Source organism: Diceros bicornis, chromosome X, assembly GCF_020826845.1.
Source record: "Diceros bicornis minor isolate mBicDic1 chromosome X, mDicBic1.mat.cur, whole genome shotgun sequence".
In the NCBI taxonomy this organism is placed as follows: Eukaryota; Metazoa; Chordata; class Mammalia; order Perissodactyla; family Rhinocerotidae; genus Diceros; species Diceros bicornis.
In genome coordinates this window covers 48,081,820-48,104,081 of record NC_080781.1, presented here as the reverse complement: position 1 = coordinate 48,104,081, position 22,262 = coordinate 48,081,820, and the positions used below count along the sequence as shown (strand labels likewise).

At 37.2% G+C, this 22,262-nt stretch overlaps 1 protein-coding gene across 11 annotated transcripts in view; it reads right to left on the bottom strand.

Annotated features, from left to right (window-relative positions):
• Positions 1 to 22,262, bottom strand: part of KLF8 (KLF transcription factor 8) — a 62,759-nt gene that overhangs the window by 21,405 nt on the left and 19,092 nt on the right. For 8 of the 11 annotated variants that reach the window (XM_058535976.1, XM_058535972.1, XM_058535973.1 and 5 more), the window contains 2 exons: positions 18,599 to 18,672; positions 2,801 to 3,365 (listed from right to left, as the gene is read on the bottom strand). In XM_058535976.1, the coding sequence (XP_058391959.1) occupies positions 2,801 to 3,365; positions 18,599 to 18,672 (639 nt within the window). Of the gene's footprint in view, positions 1 to 2,800; positions 3,366 to 17,813; positions 18,011 to 18,598; positions 18,673 to 22,262 lie in introns of those variants that run through there. The other 3 variants (XM_058535982.1, XM_058535980.1, XM_058535981.1) reach the window with 2 other exon arrangements.

Genomic DNA, 22,262 nt, shown 5'->3' with positions numbered 1-22,262 from the left:
TATGCTGAAAAGTCAGGTTCAATATATATTTCTTGAATTGAACTTTCTGAATAGTTCCCTGGCTGTCCTAAGATCAATGTCTAGGCTCACCCCACAGGTGAGAATGTCTCCTTTGGTTTCTGTGCTCCTAAATGGAAATGAGTTGATGAGATGAAACACATACCTAGTACCTAATAAGTGCTTGATACATGTTAGCATCCTTCCCTTCTACCTACATTGGGAGAAGCCCTCAAATATTTCTTTCTTTTTTTTTTTTTTTTTGTGAGGAGATCAGTCCTGAGCTAACATCTGCCAATCCTCCTTTTTTTTGCTGAGGAAGATTGGCCCTGGGCTAACATCTGTGCCCATCTTCCTCCACTTTATATGGGATGCCGCCACGGCATGGCTTGCCAAGTAGTGCATCGGTGTGTGCCCGGGATCCAAACCGGCGAACCCCGGGCCGCCGCAGCGGTGCACGCGCACCCAACCACTTGCGCCACTGGTCCGGCCCCTCAAATATTTCTTATTATCAAACACTTATGCTTCTGATCCCTAACAAAACTCAATCAGGTGGTCGGCAGTCTGCTAGATCTAGTGAAAGTTTCAAAATTTCTATATAGAAGAAACTTAAGAATGGCAATAAAGTTTGGGGGGGAGAGTATTTGCTTAGTGTAGTTGCCTCCATACATTGATTGTGTATCATTCACTAAAAAGTTTTAAGCATGTATCTCAAGATGTGTTTGTCTTTGTGCATGTGTGTATGATATAAGTGTACTAATATCCTACAATTTTGTGTACATTATGAAAAATACAAAATATACAAAAAACACAAAAATAACATGTAAAGGGTAAGAAAATACAAATAGAAATTTTGATACTTTATTTTTGTGCTCTAATTGTTTTATGTGACTCCTCCCAAGGTGTAAGTATACCATTTTGGAGACCACTGGGCTAATGGGCTTAGCTTGAAATTACATTGAACACTTTTAAAATTTATTCTGTTTATTTAGAGTGGTTTTGGTGGACTGATGGATATTATGGGGGGAATTCAAAGCCCCGTCAAATCATCCCTTTGTAACTGCCTTGATATCAGCAAATTCTTACACAGGGAATTTTATTTTCCCATTTCCTTTTTTATTTGGCTGTTTCTCCTTATATGAGAATTGATAACCATATTTTATTTTATTATTATTTTTTTTTTGCTGAGGAAGATTCACCCTGAGCTAACATCTGTTGCCAATCTTCCTCTTTTTTTTCTGCCACCACAGCATGGCCACTGACAGACAAGTGATGTAGGTCCATGCCCGGGAACTGAACGTGAGCCACTGAAGTGGACCACTTAACCACTAGGCCACCAGGGCTGGCCCGATAACTATATTTTAATTAACCCCCTCAGGGAATCTCAAAAAGAAGATGGTTATGAATACTTATCATTACCATAATTAACCACTAGTCAATGATGGCATTTTTATTCAAAAGAACACTGCAAAGTGTCAGCAATTTGATGCTTAGTACATTGTTTTTATCAGTCTCCTACATTTAGTGATGGGATGATCACAAGGCACAAGGAGTTTCAAAGGTAGAAAACTCTTAGAAAGTTTTTTTTTATACTGAGCTGAAATCTGGTTCCTAGTCTTTTCCACCCACATATCTCCCCTTTGGTCTTTTCAATTCATGCTAAACATTCATCAGCTCCTCATTTGACAGGGGTTTGAATCCTCTCACCATCTTAATCTCTCTGCTCTGATTATACTACAATTTCCGAACATCCTTTCTAAGGCACAATATCCAAGTGATTGTAATTATACAGAGGTGGTGAAGCTAAATATCTTGAACCACTTCAGAGGCCATATAATTTTCTTTGATCACTCCCGATTACAAACTAAAGTAGATATACCTCTAGGAGGGGAACTGGGTGGCTGGGGAATAATGGTAGAAGGGAAACTTAATTTATACCTTTCTGAATTTTGAATTTATTTTAAAAATTAAATAGAAGATTACAGCATATGAACTCTCTCCTGGACAAATTTTCAAGTTTGTTAATCAAATTATTTGTTTCAAGACAAGTACTATCTACCACTGTGTTAGGATTTCTGGAGATACACAAAGAGAAATAAGATAGAGTCTTGTCCTTAAAGAATTTACAATTCAGTTGGGAAGATTGTCCATGCACTTGTGATACAGGTAAGTACAAAAGTAAAATGGAGGATAACAGATGCCAAATGAGGGGGAAGAGAGGGAAGATGGCAATATTTCAAAGAAGACTATTTTACTGTAGCTAAGAGAAAAGGTACGGTGTTGGGAGAGTCAGGAGATAAGGTTGGCTAAGTATGTAGGGCTAGAAATGTTCTCAACTTTTCCACCAAAGCATTCCTAATGGCATAGAAGAATAAACACATTCTCCTGGGAAGTCCCAGGGTGAGTGTCTTAGTAAGCTTAAAACTATTTTTGAACTTAGTGTTTTGTCTTAAAAGGTTATTCAAGTTTTACATTTTTCTCTTTAACAAAATCATATGTTTAAAATATAAAATGTTTTAAATTACTTACTATCAAATAATATACAGGTTTTAGGAAGATATATAGTATTTCACTCAAGGATATACATATTCCAGTTTGAGAAGCATGGGATAAACAAAAGAGAGGCATTGTACATTGTTAATCATTGAAGAGACATGATCAAAACAGTATTTATGAAAGATTACTCTTGAAGCTCTGTGCAAGAATAATCAGAGGGGGTGAAAAGAGACAGAAGATAGGACAACTCAAAAAGAGAATAGATGGAGAAAAGTGAGGCCTAGGAAAGGGGCACATTGATGCTCACCTGATCCAGCATTTTTCCCATCTCCTCCAATGAGTGGGACTGTAATGGCTGCAGGGCCCCCATCCGCAGGCAAAGTAGTATACACCATGGGCAGCGACTGCACTACCACTGGGATAGTCTTCAAGCCACCCATCTTATTTGGCAGATTGACTGAGGGGACAGTGTGAATCACATGTAAGATCTGCTGGCCACCAGTGCCCTGAGAGGAGGTCAGGATAGAGCCTGGAGTCAGAACGGTAGGGATATTTGCTGAAGTGCCTGTGTCAGATGTTGAAGTGGACACTACAAGGGCCTGGGGAGTAGGCTGTGGCTTGGGAGGACGTACTGGAGCTTGCAGCATGCTAGCAGGCTGGAGAGGAGCCTTGGGCTTGTGAAAGGAGAGGTCGACTGGTTCCACCTGAGGCAGGTTGAAATCGTTAGCCAGAAGTTCTTCTGGGGGCTCAATCTTGATGTCATTAAACAGTGTTGGGTTCTCCATGGGATTAGCATCCAGGAGAGATGGAGATGTCATATTATGTCTGTCTGCTATCTTAGAGGGATCTGTGATCTGAACAGGACCAGTGACCTAAAACAAAAAAACAAATAAATAAATAGTAAGTAAATAAGTAGATAAATAAATAAATGAGAGATGCAAAACAGTCAGTGTTAGCAACCTGGAGAAGATACATGTGAGCAATGCAAGAAAGAAATCTCTATTCTCTTCTCATGGGCAGAATATACAAGGAGTTGAGAGAAATGAGACTAGACTACACAAAAGAGGAAAAAGGAAGGGAAATTTTACTGAACTCCAATACCAGGCACTGTATCAGGCAATTGACACAAATTATTTCATTTAATCTTTACAATAATCCTGCAAGATTATTTAAAGTCAATGCTTTCTGAATATCCCCTATAAGTACTAAGTCCAGTAAGGGCACACATGAATATGCTATAGCCATGAAGTGCATACTAACATACTAACTATAAGGATAGAACAATGTGAGTAGCTTCTAAGTCATACTACAGTAAGTGATGCAGACACATATGCAAAGTGTTTAAGAAAAGGGAACGATTCTTTCTGTCTAAACAGGATCAGAAAAGGGTTTAAGGAGGAAGTGATATTTTAGATGGGTCTTAGAGAATTAATAGGAGTTCTCTAGGCAGAGAAGGGATAAGAAAAATATTCCTGTCTGCAGAGACATAAGAACAGACAATATGCTTAGGGAATAATGATGCAGTACAATCAGTTGTATTATAGGCAAAATCGAACTGTGCAACTTTTAAATTTAAAAAATACTAATTAAATGATCACTTTATAGGTAATATATAAAATAACATAAAACCTCAACTTAATTAAAAATTTTCTAAGAATTCCATGAATTCAAAGGTCAAGGATATTGTGAACTGTGTATGCCATCGCCATGCAACACTCTGGACCTTGAAGACGGCCTTGGAAATGATGGTGCTATGTCAGCCAGTAAACAAATCAAGACTCCATACTTTATCAGGATTATATTTGAGCTACAGGAGTTTTGAATTATGAGAAATGTTCAATAATGCATCCCTTACACAAAATACAACTATCCTTTAGTTTTATATATTTGGAATATGAGGGAAGTTGGAGTTCAAGGAAAGGCTGGGTGATAAAAGATAACTGTTTTGAGGAGGGGATTGACATGGGCAGAGCTATTTCTGTGAGATTTAACTAGTTCCTCAATGAAGGATAGATTGAAGGAGGAATAAGACTGGATTCAAAGAGACCAAAAAGGAAGCAAGAGGAAAAATCTTCGGGAGACATTTATGAGACAATTGGAGAAATCTGAATATTGACTCGATATTGGATGATATTAAGGAATTTATTGTTAATTTTTAAAGGTTTGATAATGATTTTATGGTTATGACTTTTAAAACTTTAGGTGAAAGATAAGGGCCTGAACTCAGAGAATGATCAGGGGCAAGGAGAGGCAGTATCCTCTTGCTCTGACTTTGTTTAAAAAACCCTCAGAGCATGCTGGGAGTGAGTAAAGGCACCAAGAAGTATCCATACTTTATCTACAGAATTTCGCCAGACTGCTACTTTCTCCCTCTGCTATTCTATGACGCTCTTGATTTCTTGATTTATAAGCCCCAGCCCCAACTCAGGCCTTGTTTGTGGTCCAAATATTGCTTTAAGCTGCTCCTCTGAGACATGACTTCTGTGATTTGTCCCACTGTTTCACATACTTCTAATGTAATCCAACCCTTATGGGAGGATTCACTCCATCCAGATAAAGAGGGCAGCAGAATCCTGTTGGTGGGGGTGGGGAATGATAAGGAAAGAACTTGTCAAGAATGACTCTGCTAAACTTAAAAATTCCTTGTCCTCTGAATCTCCCAAATCAACTTTGGCACCTATTTTTCCTACATTTCCCACTTGTGTCTTTACCTGAACAGCTCCCTTCTCAGATTAAAGAAGCAGAAGCCCAAGAGTCTCTAAGGAAGAGTGGGAAGAAGTGTGTCTTTCTATAGTCTCTTTATCAGGGCTGTCAATAACATTGAGAAATAGAATTACAACAGAAAACATGAGATTGGTTGTAATATCATTTTCTATAAGAATGTAGATTGTGGGTACAGCTGTATAAATAAACACTAAGTCTGAAAATATACAATAAGGATCTAGGTAAATTTTTATGGACTTTCTGGACTCTATGCTTTAGGCCCAGAAACCTAAGGAAACTGAAGTTCCGAATACTAAATATAAAATGGAGACTACTTACAGTCTTTTGCTAAACAGAAGCCATCTCCAAGACCCTGAGTGTTGCCTAGAATAATGTTATTAGTTCAAGGCCTTGTGCTTAGCTGGTACTCGATCCACAGTTGTTCATTTTATTGAAAAATATATTATTCAGGAAAATCCACAATGGAAACTTACCAATGAAAGTATAGAAACTGAACATATAGACTATTCTTACTGCCTTGATTAGATAAGATGTTATAGGGCCCTACTTCAGCAAGCAATCATGAGTTACCCTGTAGACTAAGCCCGCCCTGTGGTCTACCAATTCTTAACAAAACCCTGTCCACAATAGGACTTCAATCATTACTCCTCTTATGCTATCATTACAAGACTTTGAAAGAAATGTTGGAAGGCCAGTCGTTTGGGTTTTACTGTTTTAATAGTAACTTCCTCAAAGTATATCATCACATATTCTCTTCTATATATATTACTTTAAAGTGTACCTGTTATGCCTAAGTGAATCCAGACTGCAGCAAGGAATTTCTGGCTTATGAATGATGTATTCTGAAAGTAAGCTTCCTCAGGAAAACAGACTATGCTTGAAAGCAGCTCTCAAGGTTGACCTTACTGTTTCTTGCTTTGTGGCCTGAGGACATAATATGACAAGTATTCCATATCTACACATTACTATTGTGAATAACTTTTTGTGTGCACTGAGAATTCTCTTTTCCATATGGTCAAAATAATTTTAATAAGAAGTCTGATATACAGTTTGATCTCTTCCATATTTTTAATATAACTATGCCTATGATTAAAAAGAAATCAACACACTATCTGTGTTACCTTCTCCCTGTACATAGCATACTATACTTAAAGATTCTGAAGAATACATAAAGTAAGGAGTGAATGCGGTTTTAGCCCTAGAGTTTTGTTGATTTTCAAGAATTCTCACTAAGATGACTCAAGATGGCTCCCCATTCCACTTTTCATTAAAGACAATTATCACAGCTTTAGAAGCTCATCTGATGATTGATTTAAAGCTGTGCCATCAAATTTTTCTCTTTAAATCACATATTTTCATCTTCAACATTCTGTAATGGCTTAAAATTTTAAGTGTTCTGTAGTAAGTCACTACCACTTTTCAAAGAAAGAGAATAGCTACTTTATCCACTTGCTATTTTAAAACTTTAGGCTGCAGCTTTCTAAGATTTCTGAGTCTATGAAGAAGGTTGGGTATAAAAAAATACAGAAACTTGGAGGTGGTTTGGAGAGGTTTTAATTTCCATAGTCTTTCTCCTCAAATGTCCAGAATCCTAATCAGATTTTAATGCAATCTCAGTTGACAAAAAAAAAGAGTTATTTATTGATATATCACCAAAGGTGATGGATAAAGGCATGAAGGACCCTCAATTCTAGAAAGAAACTCAGAGAAAATGTCATCAATTTCACAAATATTTAATTCCTTGAGCATTGATAAAGACAGGTAGAAAGGCCTGGGAAGTGGAGGGTCAGGAGAATTAACTGCTTAAAACAGCTCTGATTTAGAGCTTGAAAGTGGGAAGGCAAGACTGAAAGAAAATGAAAGAACAGGAATTAAAAGAGTTTATCACCAAGAAATCAGTCTTACAGGAAATGCTAAAGGGACTTATTGAACTGGGAAAGAGAAGACCACAAATAGGAATAAGAAAATTATCAAAAAAAAGCAATAAAATCAGTGGTAAAGGCAAAAATATATTAAAGGAAGCAGATCAACCACCTAAGAAGATAATATGAAGGTCAAAAGACAAAAGTATTAAAATCATCAATTTCCATGATGAGAGGGTAACAGATACACATGCACAATAAAAGAGGTTAGATATGATATCAAGAACATAAAACGTGGTAAGAAGGGAATAAAAGTGTAGAGCTTTTAGCAAGAGATAAAACTAAACAGACCACCAACTTAATATAGATTGCTATATACATAGGTTATTATATATGAACCTAATGGTAATAACAAACAAGAAACCTATAATAATACACAAAAAAATGAGAGAAAGGAACCCAAACATAATACTAAATAAAGCCATCAAACCACAGAGGAAGAGAGCAAGAGAAGAAGAAACGAACAGAAAAGAACTACTAAAATACCCAGAAAACAAGTAACAAAATGGCAATAAGTACATTCTTATCAGTAGTTACTTTAGATGTCAATGGACTAAATGCTCCATAATACTATGAAAAGCTATATGCCAACCAATTCGACAATCTGGAAGAAATGGATAAATTCTTAGAATCATACAACCTTCCAAAACTGGATCAAGAAGAAGTAGAGAATTTGAATAGACCAATCACCAGTAAGGAGATCGAAACAGTAATCAAAAACCTCCCCAAAAATAAAAGTCCAGGACCAGACGGCTTCCCTGGTGAATTCTACCAAACATTCAAAGAAGACTTAATACCTATCCTTCTCAAACTCTTCCAACAAATTGAGGAGGGGGGGAAGCTCCCTAACTCATTCTACGAAGCTGACATTACCCTGATACCAAAACCAGACAAGGACAACACAAAAAAAGAAAATTACAGGCCAATATCACTGATGAACATCGATGCGAAAATCCTCAACAAAATACTAGCAAATCGCATACAACAATACGTTAAAAAGATTATATACCATGATCGAGTGGGATTTATTCCAGGGATGCAGGGATGGTTTAACATTCGCAAATCAATCAACGTAATACACCACATTAATAAAATGAAGAACAAAAATCACATGATCATCTCAATAGATGCAGAGAAAGCATTTGACAAGATACAGCATCCATTTATAAAAACTCTGAATAAAATGGGTATAGAAGGAAAGTACCTCAACATAATAAAGACCGTATATGAGAAACCCACAGCTAATATCATCCTCAATGGTGAAAAACTGAAAGCTATCCCTCTAAGAACAGGAACCAGACAAGGATGCCCACTGTCACCACTCCTGTTTAACATAGTATTGGAAGTCCTAGCCAGAGCAATCAGGCAAGAGAAAGAAATAAAAGGGATCCAAATTGGAAAGGAAGAAGTGAAACTGTCACTATTTGCAGATGACATGATTTTATATATAGAAAACCCTAAAGAATCCACCAGAAAACTGTTAGAAGTAATAAACGAATATGGTAAAGTTGCAGGATACAAAATCAACATACAAAAATCAGTTGCATTTCTGTACACTAACAACGAAGTAGCAGAAAGAGAAATTAAGAATACCATCCCATTTACAATTGCAACAAAAAGAATAAAATACCTAGGAATAAACTTAACCAAAGAGGTGAAAGATCTGTACACCGAAAACTATAAAACATTTCTGAAAGAAATTGAAGAAGACACAAAAAAATGGAAAGATATTCCGTGCTCTTGGATTGGAAGAATTAACATAGTTAAGATGTCCATACTTCCTAAAGCCATCTATAGATTCAATGCAATCCCTATCAAAGTTCCAACAACATTTTTCACAGAAATAGAACAAAGAATCCTAAAATTTATATGGAACAACAAAAGACCCCGAATAGCTAAAGGAATCCTGAGAAAAAAGAACAAAGCTGGAGGTATCACACTCCCTGATTTCAAAATATACTACAAAGCTATAGTAACCCAAACAGCATGGTACTGGCACAAAAACAGACACACAGATCAATGGAATAGAATCGAAAGCCCAGAAATAAACCCACACGTCTATGGACAGCTAATCTTTGACAAAAGAGCCAAGAACATCCAATGGGGAAAAGAAAGTCTCTTCAACAAATGGTGTTGGGAAAACTGGATAGCCACATGCAAAAAAATGAAAGTAGACCCTTACCTTACACCATACACAAAAATTAACTCCAAATGGATTAGAGACTTGAATGTAAGACCTGAAACTATGAAACTTCTAGAAGAAAACATAGGCAGTACGCTCTTCAACATTGGTCTTAGCAACATCTTTTCAAACACCACATTTGACCGGGCAAGAGAAACAATAGAAAAAATAAACAAATGGGACTACATCAAACTAAAAAGCTTCTGCACAGCAAAGGAAACCATCAACAAAACGAAAAGACAACCTAACAATTGGGAGAAGATATTTGCAAACCATACATCTGATAAGGGCTTAATCTCCAAAATATATAAAGAACTCATGCATCTCAACAACAAGAAAACTAACAACCCAATTAAAAAATGGGCAAAAGATCTGAACAGACATTTCTCCAAAGAAGATATACAGATGGCCAACAGACACATGAAAAGATGTTCAAAATCACTAACTTATCAGGGAAATGCAAATCAAAACTACAATGAGATATCACCTCACGCCCGTCAGAATGGCTATAATTAACAAGACAGGAAACAACATGTGTTTGAGAGGATGTGGAGAGAAGGGAACTCTCATACACTGCTGGTGGGAGTGCAAACTGGTCCAGTCTCTATGGAAAACAGTATGGAGATTCCTCAAAAAATCAAGGATAGAACTACCATATGATCCAGCTATTCCACTGCTGGGTATTTATCCAAAGAACTTGAAAACACCAATTTGCAAAGGTACATGCACCCCTGTGTTCATTGAAGTGTTACTCACAATAGCCAAGACTTGGAAGCAACCTAAGTGCCCATCAAGGGACGAATGGATAAAGAAGCTGTGGTATATATACACAATGGAATACTACTCAGCCATAAGAAACGATGAAATCCAGCCATTTGTGACAACATGGATGGACATTGAGGGCATAATGCAAAGTGAAATAAGTCAGAGGGAGAAGGTCAAATACCGTATGATTTCCTTCATTAAGTAGTAGATAATAACAACAATAAACAAACACATAGGGACAGAGATTGGATTGGTGGTTACCAGAGGGGAAGGGGGGAGGGAGGAGGGTGAAAGGGATAATTTGGTACATGTGTGTGGTGAGGGGTTGTAATTAGTATTTTGGTGGTGAACATGATGTAATCTATGCAGAAATAGAAGTACAATGATGTACACCTGAAATTTTTACAATGTTATAAACCAATGTTACTGCAATAAACAAAAAATTAAAAAAAAAAAAAGGCATAGGGTGGTCGACTGGATTAAAAAACAGGTCCCATACACACACTGCATACAAGAGACACACTTCAGACCTAAAGATACTCAAAAACTGAAAGTGAAGGGATGTAAAAAGATACTCCATGCAAATGGCAAATAAAGAAAGCCGGGGTAGCAATACTTATATCAGATAAAATAGACTTTAAAACAAAAACTGTAACAAGAGACAAAGAAGGGCACTACATAATGATGAAGGGAACAATCCAACAAGGATATAAAACTTGTAAATATCTATGCACCCAACATTGGAACCCCTACATATATAAAGAAATTATTAACAAGACATAAAAGGAGAAATAGACAGCAATACAATAACAGTAGGGGACTTTAACACTCCACCTACACCAATGGATAGATCATCCAACAGAAGATCAATAGGGAAACATTGGCCTTAAATGACACACTAACCAGATGGACTTAGTAGATATACAAAGACCATTACATCCAAAAACTACAGAATACATATTCTGTTTAAATGCACATGGAACATTCTCCAGGACTGATCACATATCAGGCCACAAACAAGTCTCAATAAATTTAAGAAGACTGAAATAATAACAAGCACCTTTTCTGACCACAATGGTATGAAACTTGAAATCAACTACTGGAAGAAAATTGCAAAACCCACAAATATGTGGAGATTAAACAAAATGCTCCTAAACAATGATTTGGTCAATGAAGAAATCAAAGGAGAAATCAAAAAATACCTGAAGAGAAATGAAAACGAAAATATGACATGCGAAACTTATGAGATACAGCAAAGGTGGTTCTAAGGGGGAAGTTTATAGCAATACAGGCCTATCTCAACAAACAAGAAAAATCTCTAGTAAAAAATTTAACAGTGTACCTAAAGGAACTGGAAAAAGAAGAACAAAGCCCAAAATCAGTAGAAGGAAGGACATAATAAAAATCAGAGAAGAAATAAATGAAATAGAGACTAAAAACACAATAGAAAAAATCAATAAAACGAAGAGCTGGTTCATTGAAAAGGTACAAAATTGACAAACTTTTAGCTAGACTCACCAAGAAAACAAGAGAGAAGGCTCAAATAATTAAAATCAGAAATGAAACAGGTGAAATTACAATGGATGCCTCAGAAATACAAAAGATTATAAGAGAATACTTTGAAAAGCTATGCCAACAAATTGGATAATCTAGAAGAAATGGATAAATTCTTAGAATCATACAACCTTCCAAAACTGAATCAAGAAGACATAGAGAATTTGAGTAGACCTACTACCAGTAAGGAGATCAAACAGTGATCAAAACACTCCCAAAAAATAAAACTCCAGGACCAAATGGATTCCCTGGTGAATTCTATCAAACATTCAAAGAAGATTTAATACCTATCGTTCTAAAACTCTTCCAAACAACTTGAAGAGGAGGGGAAGTTTCGTAACTCATTCTACGAAGCCAGTATTCCCCTGATACCAAAACAAGACAAGAACAACACAAAAAAAGAAAATTACAGGCCAATATCACTGATGAACATTGATGCAAAAATCCTCAACAAAATACTAGTAAATCACATACAATAATACATTAAAAAGATTATACACCACGATCAAGTGGGATTTATTCCAGGTATGCAGGAATGGTTCAACATTTGCAAAGCAATCAAGGTAATACACCACATTAATAAAATGAAGAATAAAAATCACATGATCATCTCAATAGATGCAGAGAGAGCATTTGACAAGATACAGCATACATTTATGATAAAAACTCTGAATAAAATGGGTATAGAAGGAAAATACCTCAACATAATAAAAGCCATATATGACAAACCCACAGCTAATATCATTTTCAATGGAGAAAAACTGAAATCTATCCCACTAAGAACAGGAACCAGACAAGGATGCCCACTTTCACCACTCTTATTTAATATAGTATTGGAATTCCTAGCCAGAGCAATCAGGCAAGAAAAAGAAATAAAAGGGATCCAAATTGGAAAGGAAGACGTGAAACTGTCACTATTTGCAGATGCCATGATTTTCTACATAGAAAATCCTAAAGAATCCACCAAAAACTTTTAGAAGTAATAAACAAATACGGTAAAGTTGCAGGATACAAAATCAACATACCGAAATCAGTTGTGTTTCTATATACTAACAACGAAGTAGCAGAAAGAGAAATTAAGAATACAATCCCATTTACAATTGCAACAAAAAGAATAAAATACCTAGGAATAAACTTAGCCAAAGATATAAAGACTTGTGCACTGATAACTATAAAATATTGTTGAAAGAAATTGAAGAAGACACCAGAAATGGAAATATATTTCATGCTTTTGAATTGGAAGGATTACCATGGTTAAAACATCCATACTTCCCAAAGCAATCTACAGATTCAACGTAATCCCTATCAAAGTTCCAACAACATTTTTCACAGAAATAGAAGAAAGAGTCCTAAAGTTTATATGGAACAACAAATGGAATCCTGAGAAAAAAGAAGAAAGCTGGAGGTATCACACTCCCTGACTTAAAAACAAACTACAAAGCTATAGTAACCAAAACAGCATGGTACTGGCACAAAAACTGACATACAGATCAATGGAACAGAATTGAGAGCCCAGAAAGAAACTCACACATCTATGGACAGCTAATTTTCAACAAGGGAGCCAAAAGCATACAACGGAGAAAGGAAAGTCTGTTCAATAAATGGTAATGGGAAAACTGGGCAGCCACATGCAAAAGAATGAATGTAGACCATTACTTTATACCATACACAAAAATTAACTCAAAATGGATTAAAGACTTGAATTTAAGACCTGAAACCATGAAACTTCTAGAAGAAAACATAGGCAGTATGCTCTTTGACATCAGTCTTAGCAGCATATTCTAAAGTATCATGTCTGACTGCGCAAGGGAAATAATAGAAAAAAAAAGAAAACAAATGGAACTACATCCAACTAAAAAGCTTCTGCACAGGAGAGGAAATCATTAACAAAACGAAAAGACAACCTATCAATTGGGATAAGATATTTGCAGACCATATATCTGATAAGGAGTTAATATCCAAAATATATAAAGAACTCATATATCTCAACAACAAAAAAACTAACCACCCAATTAAAAAATGGGCAAAAGATCTGAACAGACATTTCTCCAAAGAAGATATACAGCAGGCACATGAAAAGATGTTCAACATCACTACCAGGGACATGCAAATCAAATCTAAAATGAGATATCAGCTCACTCCCGCCAGAATGACTATAATTAACAAAACAGGAAATAATAAGTGTTGGAGAGGATGTGGAGAGAAGGGAACTCTCATATACTGCTGGTGGGATGGCAAACTGGTGCAGCCACGATGGAAAACAGTATGGAGATTTCCCAAAATATTAAGAATAGAACTTCTATACAATCCAGCTATTCAACTGCTGGGTATTTATCCAAAGAACATGAAAACAGGAATGCATAAAGGTATATGCACCCCTATGTTCGTTGCAGCTTTATTCACAATATTTAAGACTTAGAAGCAATCTAGTTGCCCACCAAGGGACAAATGGATAAAGAAGATGTGGTATATATACACAATGGAATACTACTCAGCCATAAAATCGGATGAAATCTTGCCATTTATGACATCATGGATGGACCTTTGAGGCTATTATGCTAAGTGAAATAAGTCAGAGGGAGAAAGTCAAATACCATATTATCTAACTCACAAGTAGAAGATAAAAAGAACAACAAACACATAGAGACAGAGACTCCATTGGTGGTTACCAGAGGGGAAGGGGGGAGGGAAGAAGGTGAAAGGAGTGATTAGGCACACCTGTGTGGTGATGGATTTTAACTAGTCTTTGGGTGGTGAACATGATGTAATCTACATAGAAATTGAAATATAATGATGTATATCCAAAATTTATATAATTTTATAAACCAATGTTACCACAATAAAAAAATAAATAAATAAAACAGATCTTAAGAAAGAAAAAAAAATAAAATGAAAGAACAAAATACTTCAGGCAGCACAGTAGGTGAAAAGGAGAGGAAGGAGTATTATCATGGTAAGAAGATAAAACCTAAACTGCTCCCTAACAGAAGGAGGAAAGCTGCTTTTGTACACAGGTCCCTTCTAGCTTCACTCTGGGTTTAGACCAATAATTTTCATGCCTGGGTGCACACATATGCACATGCATACATATATGTGCACATTCATTGTTTAAGTCAAAAAGTCAGTTTAACCTTCTGAAACTCCAATCTTTCTCCAATTAACACATCAGGTGTTTGGGTTTTAGAGAAAGGAGAGGTAGATGGAGTTGATTATTAGAAAGCTAGACCTAATCTAAACTTAGAGGGAATTCAAATCTTATGTTACCATCATCTCAATAACATCAGGAAATGGAGCACTATAAGAGAAAAGTATTCATCACTTTGTATAAACTAACGAACTAGGCAATCCTAAGAGATTGGGAGAAAGTGTGAAGCATAGTAGCAGCCACATCCAGGCAAAATGAGGTCAGAAATATGCATATGTGTATGTACATATGTATGTATGTATATGTGTGCATATATTTATTCATTAGGTATTTGATTAGTACTAGCATGAAAATATGGAAATACTATTACCTAGCATTTCATTCTATGTAAAATATGAAAAATAATAAAATGAAACAGTTTTTCTTCCTCAAAACACCTAAGATGGTTTTGGGGTGGTGCATGGATAAGTTGTTTTATTTTAATAGTTAAATATTTATTTATTTATTATATATTAGAAAAAAATATATACATATAACACATTGTAGTGGGCTCAATGGTGTTCCCCAAAAAGATATGTCCACATCCTAATCCTCAGAACCCATGAATGTTACCTTATTTGGAATGAGTCTTTGGAGACATAATTAAGCTAAGGATCTTGTGGAGATTATCCTGGATTATTTGAGTGGGTGCTAAATTCAATGGTAAGTGTCATTATAAGAGGCACACAGAGGAGAGACACAGGAGAAAGCAATGCAAAGATGCAGGCAGAACACTGAGGCCACAAGCCAAGGAATGCCCACATCAACCAGAAGGTAGAAGAGGCAAGGAACAGATTTTCCCCTAGTGCCCCAAAAGAGATCATGGCACTGACAACACCTTAATTTTGGACTTCTGGCCTCTAGGATTGTGAGAGAATAAATTTCTGTTGTTTTAAGCTACCTAATTTGTGGAAATTTGTTGTGGCAGTCCTAGGAAATTAATACCCCACATCAAACCCAGAATTCTCCAGATTGCTTGGGACAAAACTAATATAGGTATTTATTCATTTTTAAATGAGCTAATTTTTAACAAGTAAATAATATTAATGATAATGATATGGCAAAAATTGTGAAGGTGGTATATAAATAATTTAAGTTTGAAAGACAAAGAATATCATGTGAAAACGAGATATTTACATGAAGCAGTTGACAATTAGAAAACAAGTAATAAGCAGAGCCATGTGAGTGACTGATACAGACAATTTAGCATTCCAGGCACTCAAGTGTACTAGAGATTAATGAGAGTTGGAGTTATCAGTAAAAGTTTTATAGAAGAGATAGAATTGGAATTTGGGCCCTAAGGAAAGTGTAGGATTTGGTAAATTAGACAGGCTGATTGAAGCACATTCCAGGCAGAAAGAACAGTGTGGGAAAAGGTGTCACTGAGAACCTTTTAAAAATGTATGACCCAATTAGATAATGTTATAGAAATATTGTTAATTTTCTTCGGTGTAATAGTATTGTTGTAGTCATGTAGGAGAATGTCATTATTAGTAGGTGATGCATGCTGAATTATTTAGTGGTAAAGTTGCTTGATGCAAATTATTTTCAAAGGTAAGAAACAAGAGAAAAAGAAACAGAGAGAGATAGAAATGGGGGGGGCATAGAGAGAGCGAGAGAATATATGCAACTATGTGAGAATATGTGCCAAAATGTTAACAATCTTAAATTGGAGGGGGGAAGACATGTATAATACAATATGAACCCTAAAGCTGCTCACACACTTTGTCTAAGAAATCCTACTTTTAGGAAATTATCAGAAACTAGAAACAAAGGGCAAGTGATAACAAAGTGCTCATTTGTTATATGATATAATGATGTAGGAATTCAAAGGAGGAGCAGTACATGTGTACTGAACTAGACAGCCACCCACCAATCCTACCTCATGACATAAACAAATCATATAATGAACCAAACCAGGAAGCTTCTACCCACTAGGCTGTTACCAGCATTGTACTGCTATAGAACACAAGATCTGGACCTTTGTCCCTTGGACACGGCCATGTACCACAAGCACCCTAGCTTTACTAAAAGCAAGATATCTTGGAGATGTCAAGAAACAAAAAAAGTGCTTAGATCATCTATTATCCACAATTTTCTACACATTGAGTGAATTTCAAAGTGCCTTCCAATTCTGGAACCTTAGTATACTTAACCCATGGAAAAACATTTTTTGAATTGTACTTAGGTATACTGAGATTTCAAAATAAGGTAGCTATGTATGCTTGACATTTCACTGAGTATTTTTTTATTACAATTCCAGTAGATTTTTATCTAACACTTATACTCAGCTTCCTCTTAGTATTAACTATGACTAAGCACCAGAAACCAGCAGATATTTTGCAACAATTCGCAAGTTTTGATGTGCTCATAGTCCCTAAATGGCATCAGCTACAAGTAAGGTAAACAAGACATTAAATTGGGTTTAATACCATTAAAACAGTACAAAAGCATCTCATCCATATGCACATGTAACAAATTCAATTGTATACCAAGGGAAAAACATTTAATGATTAAAAACATTTTTTTTTGTAAAATACGACTCCTAAATGTAAGCCAGATACTTTATCTGATGACTTAAGTAAAGAAACAGATCAGTACTGGATACGCAAAACTGTATACTCAACTTTATAGGTGATTTAAAGGATTTTCAAGGGTAATTTTGACTGTATTTGGGTTTCACTTATGTGACGACTTTAGAACTCAACCCTGAGCAAAATGGGACTTCCACATCTAACAGAGTGCTTGGCTGTAAAAACCAGATAATCTGTTTTGAATCCTTATTCCAGGAATGTCCTAGGTCACAATTTTCTTATCTGTAAAATGAGAACAATGAGAATACCTATCTGTGATGGTTAATTCTATGTGTCAAGTTGGCTGGGCCACGGTGCCCAGGTATTTGGTCAAATATTATTTGAATATTTCTGTGAAGGTGTTTTTTGGGTGAGATTAACGTTTAAATCATTGGACTTTGAGTAAAGCAGATTACCCTCCATAATGTGGGTTGGCCTCATGCAATCTGAAGTCCTTAATAGACAAAGATTGACCTCCTCCAAGCAAGAAAGAATTCTTTCAGCAGACTGCCTTTGGACTCAAACTGCACTTCTTCGCTGGGTCTTCAGCCTGCCGGCCTTCCTCATGAGATTTTGGATTCACCAGGATTCTACAATCATGTGAGCCAATTCCTTAAAATTTCTCGACAGATAGGTAAATAGATAGATAGAGATAGATAGAGATATATTTTTATTATATATATGATATCTTAAATACAAAGATATATATTTTATTTATATCTATAGATATATATAGATAGAGATATATATTTTATTTATATCTATAGATATATAGATATATATAAAGAGAGAGATTGAGACATATACATTCTGTTGGTTCTGTTTCTCTAAAGAACACTGACTAATACACTATCCAACAGAATTGTTGTGAAGATTATTAAATAAGACAATGCATTTAATCTTCAGAGTGCCTGGAATATTGAATAGTGCTAGATAAATTGTTGCTATTGTCTACCAAGTGTCTAATCTTGCCCCTATAGCCTTGATCCTAGAGGCTATGTTTCTTTTAGGCCAGAACTACTCCCTATTTGAACCTGAAATCCAGGCATTTAGGTACTTCCTAGAAGCCTCCTTTTCTTCACCCCTTCTCAGTCCTCAATATGCTGTTAGGAAGCAAAATGAGCATCAGCTCTGTAATGACTACCAGGTACTCAACACTATTATGGCTCAATATTATTATCTCATTTTCCTAATAACTAACCTGTCTGAATACATGCATTGAGCCACTTTCCGAATTTAGTTGGACCTCCAAGTTGTTTATGAGTTGATCCATATCTGGAAAAGAGACAAGGGAAAGACAATTTTAAAACAAGATCTAACTCACTATATGCATATAGTATGCCACTTACCTTTGGTTACACTTGTTTGTGTTCTATGAACATTATTTTTCAGGACTTATTAGCTACTGAGAAGTCAGCATTTGGACAACATTATAATTTATATATTCTACTCATCAAAATGGCCCTGACTTGTCCGGAGCGATATTAGCTGTCTCCTCCCCTCAAATCCTGTATGCATATGAATTTGTTTCTTCTAAACTTTCCAACCCTTCCTATCTCCATAGGAATATCAGCTTAGCTACATAGTTTCTAGAATCCTCCCTTTCCTGGCCTAGTTCTCATTCTAAGGTGTTCTATGTTCCTGTATGGATATTTACCCTGATGAAATTGTTTATATCTCAGTGCCAAATCTCTCTAAAGAAGCATTTTATCTGTCTATCTCTCTTAAACATCCAAGCCAGGTGGGGTTAATATAAGCAGTCTTCTATTTCCTTGTTAGATAGCTTTCCCTCCTATGAAAGGAGAGACTTGGTGGCCTCATTCAGCTGCCCTACACTATCACAATCATTCCCACCAAAAGCGCCTATCAGCACCTCTTCAACCAGATTTCCTTTGATGTATCGAGTCTAATCTCACTAGAGAGAAAACATAGGGCAAAGAAGAAGAATCCACAGCTTGCTTATAACTTAACTTGTCAGATTTCAGATCATGCTGTGTCTCCAAGTCAATTACAATTAGTTTCCTCAGTTATGACCTGGTTGCATTTCAAAAGGTGTTCCATAAATCAATTAATTATTTGGAATGTCAAATACATTTACCCACAGAAGTGTTCATTTTACAGGTCACTTCACAATAGCCATTTAAGACCTAATGCAATTAAAATACAACAAATGCACAATTAGCAAAGAAACAAAATTATACTATAGCCACACAAAAAAGTAAAAGATAAACCTAAAAGCAATTCCTTTATTGATTGAATGTCAGGAATTGAGGAACCAGTCCTAATTAGATGGCAATAACACACAAAGAATCTTCTATTCAGATTATGAGGAAAACTTCTAGGCCACTATCAAACAGTTTGCAGAATTCTAACACTTTAAAATATTTCCAATTTTATCTCAAAACACATGGATTTTCTTTTCTTTCATTCAAATATGAGTAGAACTGCTCACATATACATCCATCATTCACTAAATATTTATTGCAGGAGAAGTCAAGATGCCAGCGTAGGCAGACTCCGAATTCACCTCCTCCCATGGACACAGCCAATTTACAACTACTCTTGGAAAAATTACCCCAGAGAAAGAACTGAAAACTGGATAAGAGGAACTCCTACAACAAACAACAATCCTAATTAAGGTGGAAGAGGCAGAAATTCCCTTCTGGAGAGGAAAAACACCACCTTCACAAGCCACAGTGCTTCATGGCCACCCATGAGCAGCCCAAAGGTACACACACAGCCTTCCCTGGAGGAGTGGGGACCTGAGCCCGGGAGCGTGCACACTATAGGCAGTTTTTGGACTCAGCTCAATCTAGGCGAGTGGCATAATATCTGACTTTGCTGGCTACTAAAACATTGGGGAGTACCCAGAGAAAAGCTGGTCCACAAAGAAATTAAAACTGGCTCTTGGGCCGGCCCTGTGGCTTAGCGGTTAAGAGCACGTGCTCCGCTACTGGTGCCCCGGGTTGGGATCCCAGGCACGCACCAACTCATGGCTTCTCCAGCCATGCTGAGGCCGCCTCCCACATGCAGCAGCTAGAAGGATGTGCAACTATGACATACAACTATCTACTGGGGCTTTGGGGGAAAAAAAAAAAACTGGCTCTTAAAGGACCCACACACAAATTCACCCATTTCAGAAAGCAAACTAAAATCACCAGAAAGAAATATGCACAGCCCTTTGGGGAAAAGAGACTCACCTGATAAGCTCTGAGTGCATCTCGGTGAGAGGTGAGACCTCTCCAGGGACTAGGACATTGGCAGCGGCCATTGTTGTGGCCTGGTGTGGGCATGCTGACCCACACGCTGGCAGATGCCATTGGAGTTCTCCCTGTGGCCTGCTAGCCCAGGGTCTGCCCCACCCACTAGAGCACTGATTTAATCCAGCTCAGCCAAGGCAGGCAGCCCACCCTAGGGACTGGCATCCCCCTACTACACGCCCTCAGGCAACTTGTGGGCCTGCTAAGTGAGCTGCCTGGATTCTCAGTAGCCTGGCAAGTGGGCCCACCTCTTGGGGCAGGGCATGAGCAAGGAGTGGAGAGTGTGGGGCCATGGTGGTGTGTGGGGGGCTCCTGCCTTGTAGAGACTGGGTACACTTCAGGAGGTAAGGGCGCATGCACTGGGCAGGACTGTATTGACTGTGTGTGTGGACCTGTGGGCAGTAGGGCTTGTCAGCTGCAGAAGACTTGTGCTTCTCAAAGAGCCACATAGGAGGTCGGCCCCACCTTCCAAAGCCTGAAACAATTGGGTGCTTCCATGCCTCAGGCCAGCCCCACCCATCTGCAATGCTCAGAGAGCTGACAAGAGACCTAAAGGCTAGAGGCTTATAGCAATTGTAAGCTCCTGAGCCTAACAACCTGCAACGCTGGTGGCCTACTCACATAATAGAAATACTGCAACACAAATGTGCTATTAAAACTTGAAGCCAACTGTGCTGGGGCTCGCCACAACCCACACAGAGACTGAAGGGCCCACAACAACTACAAGCAGCTGAGCATTACAACAGCTGGCCAGCGGAATAGCTCAGCCTCCCTGAGCACCTATGAGAAGAGCAACCACACCACAACAGACGGAAACACATAGCCCACATAGGGGTCACTCCTGGAAACCTCGGAAGTGAGGGAAGGGCACTGCTGGGTCTCACAAGGGATCACTTATATAAGGTCACCTCTCCAAGAGCAGGAGATGTAGCTCACCTACCTAATACATAGACACAAGCACAGGGAAAGAGGCAAAATGAGGAAGCAAAGGAAAACGTTCCAAGTAAGGGAACAGGACAAAACCTCAGAAAAGGAACTAAGTGAAACAGAAATGAGCAACCTACCCGAATTAAAACGAAGAGTGAATTCAAACAAAGAGTGTTAAAGATGTTCACTGCTCTTGGGAGAAGAATGGAAGAACTCAGGGAGAATGTCAACAAAGTAATGGAAGATATAAAAAAGAACCAATCAGAAATGAAGAATACAACACTGGAAATGAAAAATTCACTAGAGGGTCTCAAAAGCAGAGTAGGCGATACAGAAGAACAGATCTGCAAGCTGGACGAAAGACTAGAAGAAATCACCCAGGCTGAACAGATAAAAGAAAAAATAATTAAAAAGAGTGAAGACAGTCTAAGGGACCTCTGGGACAACATCAAGCACACTAATATCCATGTTATAGGTGTCCCAGAAGGAGCAGAGTGAGACAAAGGAGCAGAGAATCTATTTGAAGAAATAATAGCTGAAAACTTGCCTAACCTAAGGAAGGAAACAGACATCCAGGTACAGGAAACACAGAGAGCACCAAACAAGATAAACACAAAGAGGCCCACACCAAGACACATCATAATTAAAATGTCCAGAATTAAAGATAAAGAGAGAATA